The 14,119-nt window shown below is 27.5% G+C and overlaps 1 protein-coding gene and 1 pseudogene across 1 annotated transcript; both read left to right on the top strand.

Annotated features, from left to right (window-relative positions):
* Positions 1-228: 228 nt before the first annotated feature.
* LOC136229822 (beta-glucosidase 14-like) lies at positions 229-5,744 on the top strand. Its single transcript, XM_066018706.1, has 12 exons — positions 229-295; positions 2,321-2,337; positions 2,443-2,512; positions 2,610-2,668; positions 2,743-2,818; positions 2,919-2,996; positions 3,794-3,881; positions 3,987-4,236; positions 4,545-4,660; positions 4,767-4,981; positions 5,392-5,494; positions 5,570-5,744. Exons 1-12 carry the CDS (start codon positions 229-231, stop codon positions 5,742-5,744), a joined length of 1,314 nt encoding a protein of 437 aa, XP_065874778.1.
* Positions 5,745-6,457: 713 nt separating this feature from the next.
* Positions 6,458-13,827, top strand: LOC136229821 (beta-glucosidase 14-like; annotated as a pseudogene).
* The last annotated feature ends 292 nt before the right edge of the window (positions 13,828-14,119 follow it).

The following is a 14,119-nucleotide window of genomic DNA, read 5'->3' as shown; positions in this document are numbered from 1 at the left end:
GCTTCTTCTAATGACAATCAACCTTCTTTTATTTCCTCATATTTCACTCAATTGAACAAATTTTGAGAAGAAATGGCCTTTACCTTCTTGTACATATGGTGAAGCTAGTTATGTCAATGAGCAATGTTTCAAAACTATTACCTATCTAAATTGGTTAAAGAGTGGTTTCAAGAAGAAAATAATTTAGCTAAAGCATGAGATTTTGTCTTTCTTATAATGAAAATAGTAATGACATATGTGAAAGATCAACTAATGGAAAACGAGAATGGGGGATGTTCTAAAAAGAATTGCAAAAGTACTTCAGAAGGAAATATGTCTAGGAGATTCAAACTAGAATATATATGGTGCGGCGGGTGTGTCAGCCACGTGTTTTGTCCAAAAATCAATTTTTTTTTACTATTTAGAAAACTCTTTACTAATACGAATTCATCTCATGGACCAAGCCTTTAAAGCATCATTTATTTTAATTTATAACCATATGAATTAGAACTGTAGTAAAATGTGATAATATTATCTCTATTAGTCTATTAGTGATGTGTCTCAATCCACACGATGATCATGATCAGACTTGAAAAGACCTAAAACAATCAACAAACAGTTAGGGAGGGGCCGCTCAACTCAGTGATCTACTTTAAGGAAGTAAATTTGAAAACAGTATGAGTTTGAAGAATGAATGCATACCTTGTGGCGTTTATCAATGGGCTATTTATAGAGATCTGAAAATATACCTGAGATTGAGTAACTTTCCACGTCTAAGTAATTAATTGGCTTTAGAGCCATTCGATTTTTACTTTTTCATAAGATTCGGTGTGTTATTTGGAGAAGGAGCATATCTTTGGAGTCCAGAATGCTCATTAGTTCATGTGTCCAGTTAGTTAAGCTTTATGCTAAAGTTTCTAGTTGATATGAGCCTATTTAAGGACTCTCCTCCCTAGGGATTCATTGAACTTTAAGACTACAACCTTCGGGCTTTCCTTCCTGCAAAGGTTGTTTGACCATGGACATATACTTTTTCATCACCTCCCAACGTGCTTCAAAATTCCGGTGAACGGAATCCGGGTGGGCGTTTTCTGGCGAGAAAACAAGTGCCCAGAAAATTCTAAAAAAATTCCAGAAAATGTAAAACATTATTCCGAGAAATTTTAATTCTTGGGTCGAAGCGGGATTTCTTACGATTTAGTCCCAATAAAAATTGTTCTTTAAGTTTATCCATTTTACAGGCTTCAACAATATATTGGGTCAAAAGGTTTTATACTTTTTATAACCGACAGTTATGAGAATCAAAGAGTTTTAAGCTTTTTGTAACCGATGATAGGTATAATGAACATTAATCTTCTTCTAATTAGAGGGTTTTAAGCTTTGTAACAGATATGAGAATCAAAAGGTTTTAAATTTTTTGTAACCGACAAATATAGAATGAAATGATTTGAAGTTTCTTTATAACCGATAAATATGGGAAGGGTTGTATGATTTTTGTAACCGACGATGGAGGGGATGAACATTAATCTACTTAAAAAAAATTAAGATTTTTTTATTTTTTTACCTGTAATTTTATATCTAGTGTGATATTTTGTTATCAACTGTGTGTTTCACTATAATAGATTTTATAATTTTTACAACTCATCTATTGCTGACATGATATGTTCACATAATATGTTTTGCACTGAACTTTTATATATAGATAGAGATATGCGTTAGGGGCATAAGATTATGTACAAATTATTTAATGTTTTTAATAATGACGATCTATAAAAATGCATCTAAAAAATTGTTGGTATATGTGTGTGTTTTTCTTTGTAGTGATTTGGAGAACATTAATGAGGAAAGTTTTTTTAAGTTTTTGCCAAATTAAATATTTAGTTATTAATGAGAAATATTTAATAAGGGGTTTTATGTATCCACATTATATTTATAAAAGAAATGCTTTTAATGAAGAATTTATTGTATCATCATTATTATTTTTCTTATTATAGAATAGTTTTGTTGTAATATTGTAATTAATTTTTTGCATAGAAACTGAAACCATGTCTATAATTTAGTTGTTACAACTTACGATAGACTTCCACTAATTGTGTATATAAACATATACATTAACAATAATAAAAATCAGTTGAGGTTTTCACTTGTTATAAAAAGAAACACATTCTTCAACATCTTCTACACGAACAAAATGTTTGATTTTGAAATTGAATTCAACAAGAAAATTGAATGTCTTGTTTACATAATTACCCATTTACTAGTTTCCACTATAGCTTGTGGGAATGAAAATAATATTTCAATTAATCGAGCAAGTTTCCTGCATCCTTTGACTTTGGGATAGGATCATCTGCTTATCAGGTATTTAACTAATTATAATATTCATTTTTTTAAACCAAATATTCATTTTATTAAGATGTCATTATGTATTACTCCACATAAGTTTAATATTTTTTTATTGAATAGTATGAAGGTGCAACAACTAAAGACGAGAGAGGACCATGCATATGGGATACCTTCATTAAAAAATCCTCAGGTTTCATATGTTTTTAATCAAACCTAAACTGCTCAAACTTTATGATTATTTAAAAAATGTATATATTTTTTTAATATAAAATTTGGATATGGTGCAGGTTCTGTAGCTGACCACAGTAATGCTAGTATTACCACTGACCAGTATCATAGATACAAGGTAGATATGTTGTTTTTATACGTCATAAATATATTTCTTAATTAATCTAATAACATACATGTATATTTCACTAGGAAGATGTGCGTATACTGAAAGACATAGGTTTTGATATTTATAGATTTTCCATCTCTTGGTCTAGAGTTTTACCTAGTAAGTTTACCGTTATATATTTTTATTTATTAGCTCTTTTGAAAAAAAAATAGTTACTTTTTCTAACTTTATTTCTCTTATATTTTGTACAATAATTTAGAAGGAGGGCGACGTGGAGGAGTAAATAAAAAAGGCATCAACCACTATAATAAACTCATTAATCACCTATTATCAAAAGGTTTAATAGCAATGTCCCTTTCCCTTATTAATATATTTTATTTACTTTGCAATTTTAAATAAGTAATACATTACTAATTTTAAAGCCTAATATTTTGGTTAGTTCTAGGAAACAATTTCTATTTCCAGTTTGTGTATTAAAAAATCAAAATAGTTTCTTTTTCATTTCTTTTTGTAGTAATCATTATTATATATCGAATTAGTGCAAAATATTTTTTTTACTAAAGATTATTATATTTTAAAATTTTCTTTAAATTCAACAATATAAATACATTATTGTGATAAGAATTATTATTTATAAAATTATTAAAAACTATAAATAGTAAAATATATGAAAACCAAAAGAACATAATATATATATATACATACATACGTGGGAGTGACTAAGTAAAAAGCAAGAAAAATAATTAAAATATATGTGAATAGTGGTCGTATAAAGTATAAAATGTATTAGAGCATAAAATATGACAAAAAAAGTCTTATTTTCTAAATCCTCAATTGAGTAATTTATACAACTAAACAAAAAGTGATGTCTTTCGATTTCGTTGAAAAAATTTCTTAGAAAATGGCCATCTTTTCCATAGCTAACAAACCTTAGACTGTGCTTTAATCTTTGATATATTTTCACTTTATTTGACAAATTTTGACACTTAAATTTTATAAATATTTTGCATAAAATATTAAGATAAACAAGAACTCATGTTTAAAGACTTTTCCATAAATTGACCTTTATTTCTTCCAAATGTCATTTAGAAGGAAACAAATATATTAAATAATGAATACTTGTTTATTTTGAAGGTATCAAACCGATTGTAACTCTATTCCATTGGGATCTTCCACAAGTTATAGAAGATCAATATCAAGGTTTTCTAAACCCTAAAATTATGTAAGTACACTTTTAAATATGTGTATGAGAAACGACTATTCATATTAATCTGCTTTAATTATTTGTGTGAGAACTCGTAATTCATATTGTCCTATTATATGACAGTGATGATTTTCGTGATTATGTTGAGTTGTGCTTTAATACATTTGGCGATCGAGTAAAGCTTTGGGTCACTATAAATGAGCCAATGATGTATGCACAACAAGGTTATGCAAGTGCAACGTTTGCTCCAGGTAGATGTTCAAATCGTTCAAGATGCTCTGCAGGTGATTCTAGTGTTGAACCATACATAGTAGCACACCATCTACTCCTTGCTCATGCGGCGGCGGTCAAACTATATAAAGAAAAATATCAGGTGAAATCTATATTCATTCTGAATATTAATGTGTAAATAAAATAAATAATCATTTTTAAAATATAAATACTCGTAAAACTATAATTTTATAGCATAATTGATAATAATTTCCTTGTTTGCCAAAAAAAAATCCTTAGAATGCAAGCATAAAGAGAAATCATAAAATAAATAATCCATTGTACGAGACTCTACTAATAACATCTTAATTAGTTAAGTTATGGAAACCTAACATGCTTAATAGACTCACAAACATAAAATGATAAAATATTTATTAATTTATTTAATTTCTTTCAATTAAAACTTTGTAGATTTCGCAAAAAGGTCAAATTGGAATTTCACTAAATACTAACTGGATGGTACCATACTCAAATTCACAAAAAGACCAACTAGCAACAGATCGAGGTTTTGCTTTTACATATGGTTGGTATGTATTTATTTATTTATATTTATGTTTGAATTTATATAAATATGGATATGTATATCAAAATAAAATAAAATGGAACTGAATTTACTTTTTTGTTCTGTTGAAGGTTTATGGAGCCACTATATTCTAGATCTTACCCACTAGAAATGATTGTTAATGTGGGAAAAAGATTACCAAATTTTACTAAGGAGGAAACCAATACGATTAAAGGATCTTATGATTTCATCGGAATCAATTACTATACTGCGAGATATATTGCTGATACTCCTTGTCGAACTCAAAATTTGAACTACATCACTGACTCTTGTATCGATATTAAAAGTATGTAAATCAACTTTTTTCTTCACTAAAATTACCTTATTATTTTCTAATCAAAGAAATTACTTACTTTAGGTGAATGAAATGGAATTCCAATTGGTCCTCATATAGAGGTATAATTTATAAATTAATATAAAACTTAATTTATTTCTTGAAATATTTTTATTAGAATTTTAAATATTGTTATCATTTAATTATGTACAGAGTAATTAAAGATCCTAAATCTAATTTAATTGAACAGGGTACTTGGATGTATATCTATCCAGAAGGGCTTCAATATTATCTACTTTACATCAGAAACAAGTACAATGACCCTGTAATCTATATTACAGAGAATGGTAAAAAAACAACTACACACATAAGAATAATAAACAATTATTTCATATTCTTACATTTATTTTGTTTTGTATTAGGAGTTGCTGAGCATAAAGATAACACAAGTTCTATTTTGGAAGATGATAAAGTGAGAATAGAATATTTTCATAGTCATCTAAGTCGCACTCTTGAAGCAATAAGGTGAGTATTATAAATTACAAAAAAAAAAACAATAATGGTGATTTTGTTGATAAAATGAATTGATGACTTGAACAGGCTTGGAGTAAACGTAAAGGGGTACATAGCATGGTCGTTTTTAGACAATTTTGAGTGGACAGCTGGCTACACAGCCAAATCTGGAATAGTTCATGTTGACTTCAAAAATGGATTCAAAAGATACCCAAAACAATCATCATTTTGGTTCAAAATTTTTTTACTGTTACTAGTATAGAGTAGCTTACGTGGCTCTCTTCTTTTACTTGTTCAATGTACACAACATAAATTAATAAGCATAATAAAGTATTCCTGTTAATATGAGTTTTCCTAAGGATAATGTCTAATTGCATCATTCAGTTTATTTTAGCTTCTTCTATGACAATCAACCTTCTTTTATTTCCTCATATTTCACTCAATTGAACAAATTTTGAGAAGAAATGGCCTTTACCTTCTTGTACATATGGTGAAGCTAGTTATGTCAATGAGCAATGTTTCAAAACTATTACCTATCTAAATTGATTAAAGAGTGGTTTCTAGTTGATATGAGCCTATTTAAGGACTCTCCTCCCTAGGGATTCATTGAACTTTAAGACTACAACCTTCGGGCTTTCCTTCCTGCAAAGGTTGTTTGACCATGGACATATACTTTTTCATCACCTCCCAACGTGCTTCAAAATTCCGGTGAACGGAATCCCGGTGGGCGTTTTCTGGTGAGAAAACAAGTGCCCAGAAAATTCTAAAAAAATTCCAGAAAATGTAAAACATTATTCCGAGAAACTTTAATTCTTGGGTCGAAGCGGGATTTCTTACGATTTAGTCCCAATAAAAATTGGTCTTTAAGTTTATCCATTTTACAGGCTTCAACAATATATTGGGTCAAAAGGTTTTATACTTTTTATAACCGACAGTTATGAGAATCAAAGAGTTTTAAGCTTTTTGTAACCGATGATGGGTATAATGAACATTAATCTTCTTTTAATTAGAGGGTTTTAAGCTTTGTAACAGATATGAGAATCAAAAGGTTTTAAATTTTTTGTAACCGACAAATATAGAATGAAATGATTTGAAGTTTCTTTATAACCGATAAATATGGGAAGGGTTGTATGATTTTTGTAACCGACGATGGAGGGGATGAACATTAATCTACTTAAAAAAAATTAAGATTTTTTTATTTTTTTACCTGTAATTTTATATCTAGTGTGATATTTTGTTATCAACTGTGTGTTTCACTATAATAGATTTTATAATTTTTACAACTCATCTATTGCTGACATGATATGTTCACATAATATGTTTTGCACTGAACTTTTATATATAGATAGAGATATGCGTTAGGGGCATAAGATTATGTACAAATTATTTAATGTTTTTAATGATGACGATCTATAAAAATGCATCAAAAAAATTGGTGGTATATGTGTGTGTGTTTTTCTTTGTAGTGATTTGGAGAACATTAATGAGGAAAGTTTTTTTAAGTTTTTGCCAAATTAAATATTTAGTTATTAATGAGAAATATTTAATAAGGGGTTTTATGTATCCACATTATATTTATAAAAGAAATGCTTTTAATGAAGAATTTATTGTATCATCATTATTATTTTTCTTATTATAGAATAGTTTTGTTGTAATATTGTAATTAATTTTTTGCATAGAAACTGAAACCATGTCTATAATGTTAGTTGTTACAACTTACGATAGACTTCCACTAATTGTGTATATAAACATATACATTAACAATAATAAAAATCAGTTGAGGTTTTCACTTGTTATAAAAAGAAACACATTCTTCAACATCTTCTACACGAACAAAATGTTTGATTTTGAAATTGAATTCAACAAGAAAATTGAATGTCTTGTTTACATAATTACCCATTTACTAGTTTCCACTATAGCTTGTGGGAATGAAAATAATATTTCAATTAATCGAGCAAGTTTCCTGCATCCTTTGACTTTGGGATAGGATCATCTGCTTATCAGGTATTTAACTAATTATAATATTCATTTTTTTAAACCAAATATTCATTTTATTAAGATGTCATTATGTATTACTCCACATAAGTTTAATATTTTTTTATTGAATAGTATGAAGGTGCAACAACTAAAGACGAGAGAGGACCATGCATATGGGATACCTTCATTAAAAAATCCTCAGGTTTCATATGTTTTTAATCAAACCTAAACTGCTCAAACTTTATGATTATTTAAAAAATGTATATATTTTTTTAATATAAAATTTGGATATGGTGCAGGTTCTGTAGCTGACCACAGTAATGCTAGTATTACCACTGACCAGTATCATAGATACAAGGTAGATATGTTGTTTTTATACGTCATAAATATATTTCTTAATTAATCTAATAACATACATGTATATTGCACTAGGAAGATGTGCGTATACTGAAAGACATAGGTTTTGATATTTATAGATTTTCCATCTCTTGGTCTAGAGTTTTACCTAGTAAGTTTACCGTTATATATTTTTATTTATTAGCTCTTTTGAAAAAAAAAATAGTTACTTTTTCTAACTTTATTTCTCTTATATTTTGTACAATAATTTAGAAGGAGGGCGACGTGGAGGAGTAAATAAAAAAGGCATCAACCACTATAATAAACTCATTAATCACCTATTATCAAAAGGTTTAATAACAATGTCCCTTTCCCTTATTAATATATTTTATTTACTTTGCAATTTTAAATAAGTAATACATTACTAATTTTAAAGCCTAATATTTTGGTTAGTTCTAGGAAACAATTTCTATTTCCAGTTTGTGTATTAAAAAATCAAAATAGTTTCTTTTTCATTTCTTTTTGTAGTAATCATTATTATATATCGAATTAGTGCAAAATATTTTTTTACTAAAGATTATTATATTTTAAAATTTTCTTTAAGTTCAACAATATAAATACATTATTGTGATAAGAATTATTATTTATAAAATTATTAAAAACTATAAATAGTAAAATATATGAAAACCAAAAGAACATAATATATATATATACATACACACGTGGGAGTGACTAAGTAAAAAGCAAGAAAAATAATTAAAATATATGTGAATAGTGGTCGTATAAAGTATAAAATATGATAATATTATCTCATGGACCAAGCCTTTAAAGCATCATTTATTTTAATTTATAACCATATGAATTAGAACTGTAGTAAAATATGATAATATTATCTCTATTAGTCTATTAGTGATGTGTCTCAATCCACACGATGATCACGATCGGACTTGAAAAGACCTAAAACAATCAACAAACAGTTAGGGAGGGGCCGCTCAACTCAGTGATCTACTTTAAGGAAGTAAATTTGAAAACAGTATGTGTTTGAAGAATGAATGCATACCTTATGGCGTTTGTCAATGGGCTATTTATGGAGATCTGAAAATATATCTGAGATTGAGTACCTTTCCACGTCTAAGTAATTAATTGGCTTTAGAGCCATTCCATTTTTACTTTTTCATAAGATTCGATGTGTTATTTGGAAAAGGAGCATATCTTTGGAGTCCAGAATGCTCATTAGTTCATGTGTCCAGTTAGTTCAGCTTTATGCTAAAGTTTCTAGTTGATATGAGCCTATTTAAGGACTCTCCTCCCTAAGGATTCATTGAACTTTAAGACTAAAACCTTCGGGCTTTCCTTCTTGCAAAGGTAGTTTGACCATGGACATATACTTTTTCATCACCTCCCAACGTGCTTCAAAATTCCGGGGAACGGAATCCGGGTGGGGGTTTTCAGGCGAGAAAACAAGTGCCCAGAAAATTCTAAAACAATTCCAGAAAATGTAAAACATTATTCAGAGAAACTTTAATTCTTGGGTCGAAGCGGGATTTCTTACGATTTAGTCCCAATAAAAATTGTTCTTTAAGTTTATACATTTTACAGGCTTCAACAATATATTGAGTCAAAAGGTTTTATACTTTTTATAATCGACAGTTATGAGAATCAAGGGGTTTTAAGCTTTTTGTAACCGATGATGGGTATAATGAACATTAATCTTCTTTTAATTAGAGGGTTTTAAGCTTTATAACAGATATGAGAATCAAAAGGTTTTAAATTTTTTGTAACCGACAAATATAGAATGAAATGATTTGAAGTTTCTTTATAACGATAAATATGGGAAGGGTTGTATGATTTTTGTAACCGACGATGGAGGGGATGAACATTAATCTACTTAAAAAAATTAAGATTTTTTTTATTTTTTTACCCGTAATTTTTATATCTAGTGTAATATTTTGTTATCAACTTTGTGTTTCACTATAATAGATTTTATAATTTTTACAACTCATCTATTGCTGACATGATATGTTCACATAATATGTTTTGAACTGAACTTTTATATATAGATAGAGATATGCGTTAGGGGCATAAGATTATGTACAAATTATTTAATGTTTTTAATAATAACGATCTATAAAAATGCATCTAAAAAATTGTTGGTATATGTGTGTGTGTTTTTCTTTGTAGTGATTTGGAGAACATTAATGAGGAAAGTTTTTTTAAGTTTTGGCAAATTAAATATTTAGTTATTAATGAGAAATATTTAATAAGGGATTTTATGTATCCACATTATATTTATAAAAGAAATGCTTTTAATGAAGAATTTATTGTATCATCATTATTATTTTTCTTATTATAAAATAGTTTTGTTGTAATATTGTAATTAATTTTTTTGCATAGAAACTGAAACCATGTCTATAATGTTAGTTGTTACAACTTACGGTAGACTTCCACTAATTGTGTATATAAGCATATACATTAATAATAATAAACATCAGTTGAGATTTTCACTTGTTATAAAAAGAAACACATTCTTCAACATCTTCTACACGAACAAAATGTTTGATTTTGAAATTGAATTCAACAAGAAAATTGGATGTCTTGTTTACATAATTACCCATTTACTAGTTTCCACTATAGCTTGTGGGAATGAAAATAATATTTCAATTAATCGAGCAAGTTTACCTGCATCATTTGACTTTGGGATATGATCATCTGCTTATCAGGTATATAACTAATTATAATATTCATTTTTTTAAAACCAAATATTCATTTTATTAAGATGTCATTATGTATTAATCCACATAAGTTTAATATTTTTTTTATTGAATAGTATGAAGGTGCAACAACTAAAGACGGGAGAGGACCATGCATATAGGATACCTTTATTAAAAAATCCTCAGGTTTCATATGTTTTTAATCAAACCTAAACTGCTCAAACTTTATGATTATTTAAAAAATGTATATATTTTTTTAATATAAAATTTGGATATGGTGCACGTTCTGTAGCTGACCACAGTAATGCCAGTATTACCACTGACCAGTATCATAGATACAAGGTAGATATGTTGTTTTTATACGTCATAAATATATTTCTTAATTAATCTAATAACATACATATATACTTCACCAGGAAGATGTGCGTATACTGAAAGACATAGGTTTTGATATTTAAAGATTTTCCATCTCTTGCTCTAGAATTTTACCTAGTAAGTTTACCGTTATATATTTTTATTTATTAGCTATTTTGAAAAAAAAAATAGTTACTTTTTCTAACTTTATTTCTCTTATATTTTGTACAATAATTTAGAAGGAGGGCGACGTGGAGGAGTAAATAAAAAAAAGGCATCAACCACTATAATAAACTCATTAATCACATATTATCAAAAGGTTTAATAGCAATGTCTCTTTCCCTTATTAATATATTTTATTTACTTTGCAATTTTAAATAAGTAATACATTACTAATTTTAAAGCCTAATATTTTGGTTAGTTCTAGGAAACAATTTCTATTTCCATTTTGTGTATTAAAAAATCAAAATAGTTTTTTTTTCATTTCTTTTTGTAGTAATCATTATTATATATCGAATAAGTGAAAAATATTTTTTTACTAAAGATTATTATATTTTAAAATTTTATTTAAATTCAATAATATAAATACATTATTGTGATAAGAATTATTATTTATAAAATTATTGAAAACTATAAATAGTAAAATATATGAAAACCAAAAGAACATAATATATATACATACACACGTGGGAGTGACTAAGTAAAAAACAAGAAAAATAATTAAAATATATGTGAATAGTGGTCGTATAAAGGATAAAATGTATTAGAGCATAAAATATGACAAAAAAAGTCTTATTTTCTAAATCCTCAATTGAGTAATTTATACAACTAAACAAAAAGTCATGTCTTTCGATTTCTTTGAAAAAATTTCTTAGAAAATGGCCATCTTTTCCATAGCTAACAAACCTTAGTCTGTGCTTTAATCTTTGATATATTTTCACTTTATTTGACAAATTTTGACACTTAAATTTTATAAATATTTTGCATAAAATATTAAGATAAACAAGAACTCATATTTAAAGACTTTTACATAAATTGACCTTTATTTCTTCCAAATGTCATTTAGAAGGAAACAAATATATTAAATAATGAATATTTGTTTATTTTGAAGGTATCAAACCGATTGTAACTCTATTCCATTGGGATCTTCCACGAGTTATAGAAGATCAATATCAAGGTTTTCTAAACCCTAAAATTAAGTAAGTACAATTTTAAATATGTGTATGAGAAACGACTATTCATATTAATCTGCTTTAATTATTTGTGTGAGAACTAGTAATTCATATTGTCCTATTATATGACAGTGATGATTTTCGTGATTATGCTGAGTTGTGCTTTAATACATTTGGCGATCGAGTAAAGCTTTGGGTCACTATAAATGAGCCAATGATGTATGCACAACAATTGCTCCAGGTAGATGTTCAAATCGTTCAAGATGCTCTACAGGTGATTCTAGTGTTGAACCATACATAGTAGCACACCATCTACTCCTTGCTCATGCTGCCGCGGTCAAACTATATAAAGAAAAATATCAGGTGAAATCTATATTCATTCTGAATATTAATGTGTAAATAAAATAAATAATCATTTTTAAAATATAAATACTCGTAAAACTATAATCCATTGTACGAGACTCTACTAATAACATCTTAATTATTTAAGTTATGGAAACCTAACATGCTTAATAGACTCACAAACATAAAATGATAAAATATTTATTAATTTATTTAATTTCTTTCAATTAAAACTTTGTAGATTTCGCAAAAAGGTCAAATTGGAATTTCACTAAATACTAACTGGATGGTGCCATACTCAAATTCACAAAAAGACCAACCGGCAACAGATCGAGGTTTTGCTTTTACATATGGTTGGTATGTATGTATTTATTTTTATTTATGTTTGAATATATATAAATATGGATATGTATATCAAAATAAAATAAAATGGAACTGAATTTACTTTTTTGTTCTGTTGAAGGTTTATGGAGCCACTATATTCTGGATCTTACCCACTAGAAATGATTGTTAATCTGGGAAAAAGATTACCAAATTTTACAAAGGAGGAATCCAATATGATTAAAGGATCGTATGATTTCATCGGAATCAATTACTATACTGCGAGATATATTGCTGATACTCCTTGTCGAACTCAAAATTTGAACTACATCACTGACGCTTGTATCGATATTAAAAGTATGTAAATCAACTTTTTTCTTCACTAAAATTACCTTATTATTTTCTAATCAAAGAAATTACTTACTTTATGTGAACGAAATGGAATTCCAATTGGTCCTCATATAGAGGTATAATTTATAAATTAATATAAACCTTAAGTATCATAAAGTGACTTTTTTATTTATCATGCTACTCTGTATTTCTTGAAATATTTTTATTAGAATTTTAAATATTGTTATCATTTAATTATGTAGAGAGTAATTAAAGTTCCTAAATCTAATTTAATTGAACAGGGTACTTGGATGTATATCTATCCAGAAGGGCTTCAATATTATCTACTTTACATCAGAAACAAGTACAATGACCATGTAATCTATATTACAGAGAATGGTAAAAAACAACTACACACATAAGAATAATAAACAATTATTTCATATTCTTACATTTATTTTGTTTTGTATTAGGATTTGCTGAGCATAAAGATAACATAAGTTCTATTTTGGAAGATGATAAAGTGAGAATAGAATATTTTCATAGTCATCTAAGTCGCACTCTTGAAGCAATAAGGTGAGTATTATAAATTACAAAAAAAACAATAATGGTGATTTTGTTGATAAAAAAATGAATTGATGACTTGAACAGGCTTGGAGTAAACGTAAAGGGGTACATAGCATGGTCGTTTTTAGACAAATCTGGAATAGTTCATGTTGACTTCAAAAATGGATTCAAAAGATACCCAAAACAATCATCATTTTGGTTCAAAAAATTTCTTACTGTTACTAGTATAGAGTAGCTTACGTGGCTCTCTTCTTTTACTTGTTCAATGTACACAACATAAATTAATAAGCATAATAAAGTATTCCTGTTAATATGGGTTTTCCTAAGGATAATGTCTAATTGCATCATTCAGTTTATTTTAGCTTCTTCTAATGACAATCAACCTTCTTTTATTTCCTCATATTTCACTCAATTGAACAAATTTTGAGAAGAAATGACCTTTACCTTCTTGTACATATGGTGAAGCTAGTTATGTCAATGAGCAATGTTTCAAAACTATTACCTATCTAAATTGGTTAAAGAGTGGT

The sequence above is a fragment of the Euphorbia lathyris genome, chromosome 5 (genome assembly GCF_963576675.1).
Source record: "Euphorbia lathyris chromosome 5, ddEupLath1.1, whole genome shotgun sequence".
Lineage (NCBI taxonomy): Eukaryota > Viridiplantae > Streptophyta > Magnoliopsida > Malpighiales > Euphorbiaceae > Euphorbia > Euphorbia lathyris.
Note: the sequence above shows the minus strand (reverse complement) of the source record. Positions and strands in the feature narration are given on the sequence as shown.

Bases quoted from the DNA above. Each gene is read 5' to 3' on its own strand.
- LOC136229822 (XM_066018706.1), top strand. From the start codon at position 229: ATGACATATGTGAAAGATCAACTAATGGAAAACGAGAATGGGGGATGT. The intron at 2,513-2,609 runs GTTTCATATGTT...GATATGGTGCAG, and splicing joins CTTCATTAAAAAATCCTCAG to GTTCTGTAGCTGACCACAGT. The intron at 4,982-5,391 runs GTATGTAAATCA...GTTTTGTATTAG, and splicing joins CTCTTGTATCGATATTAAAA to GAGTTGCTGAGCATAAAGAT.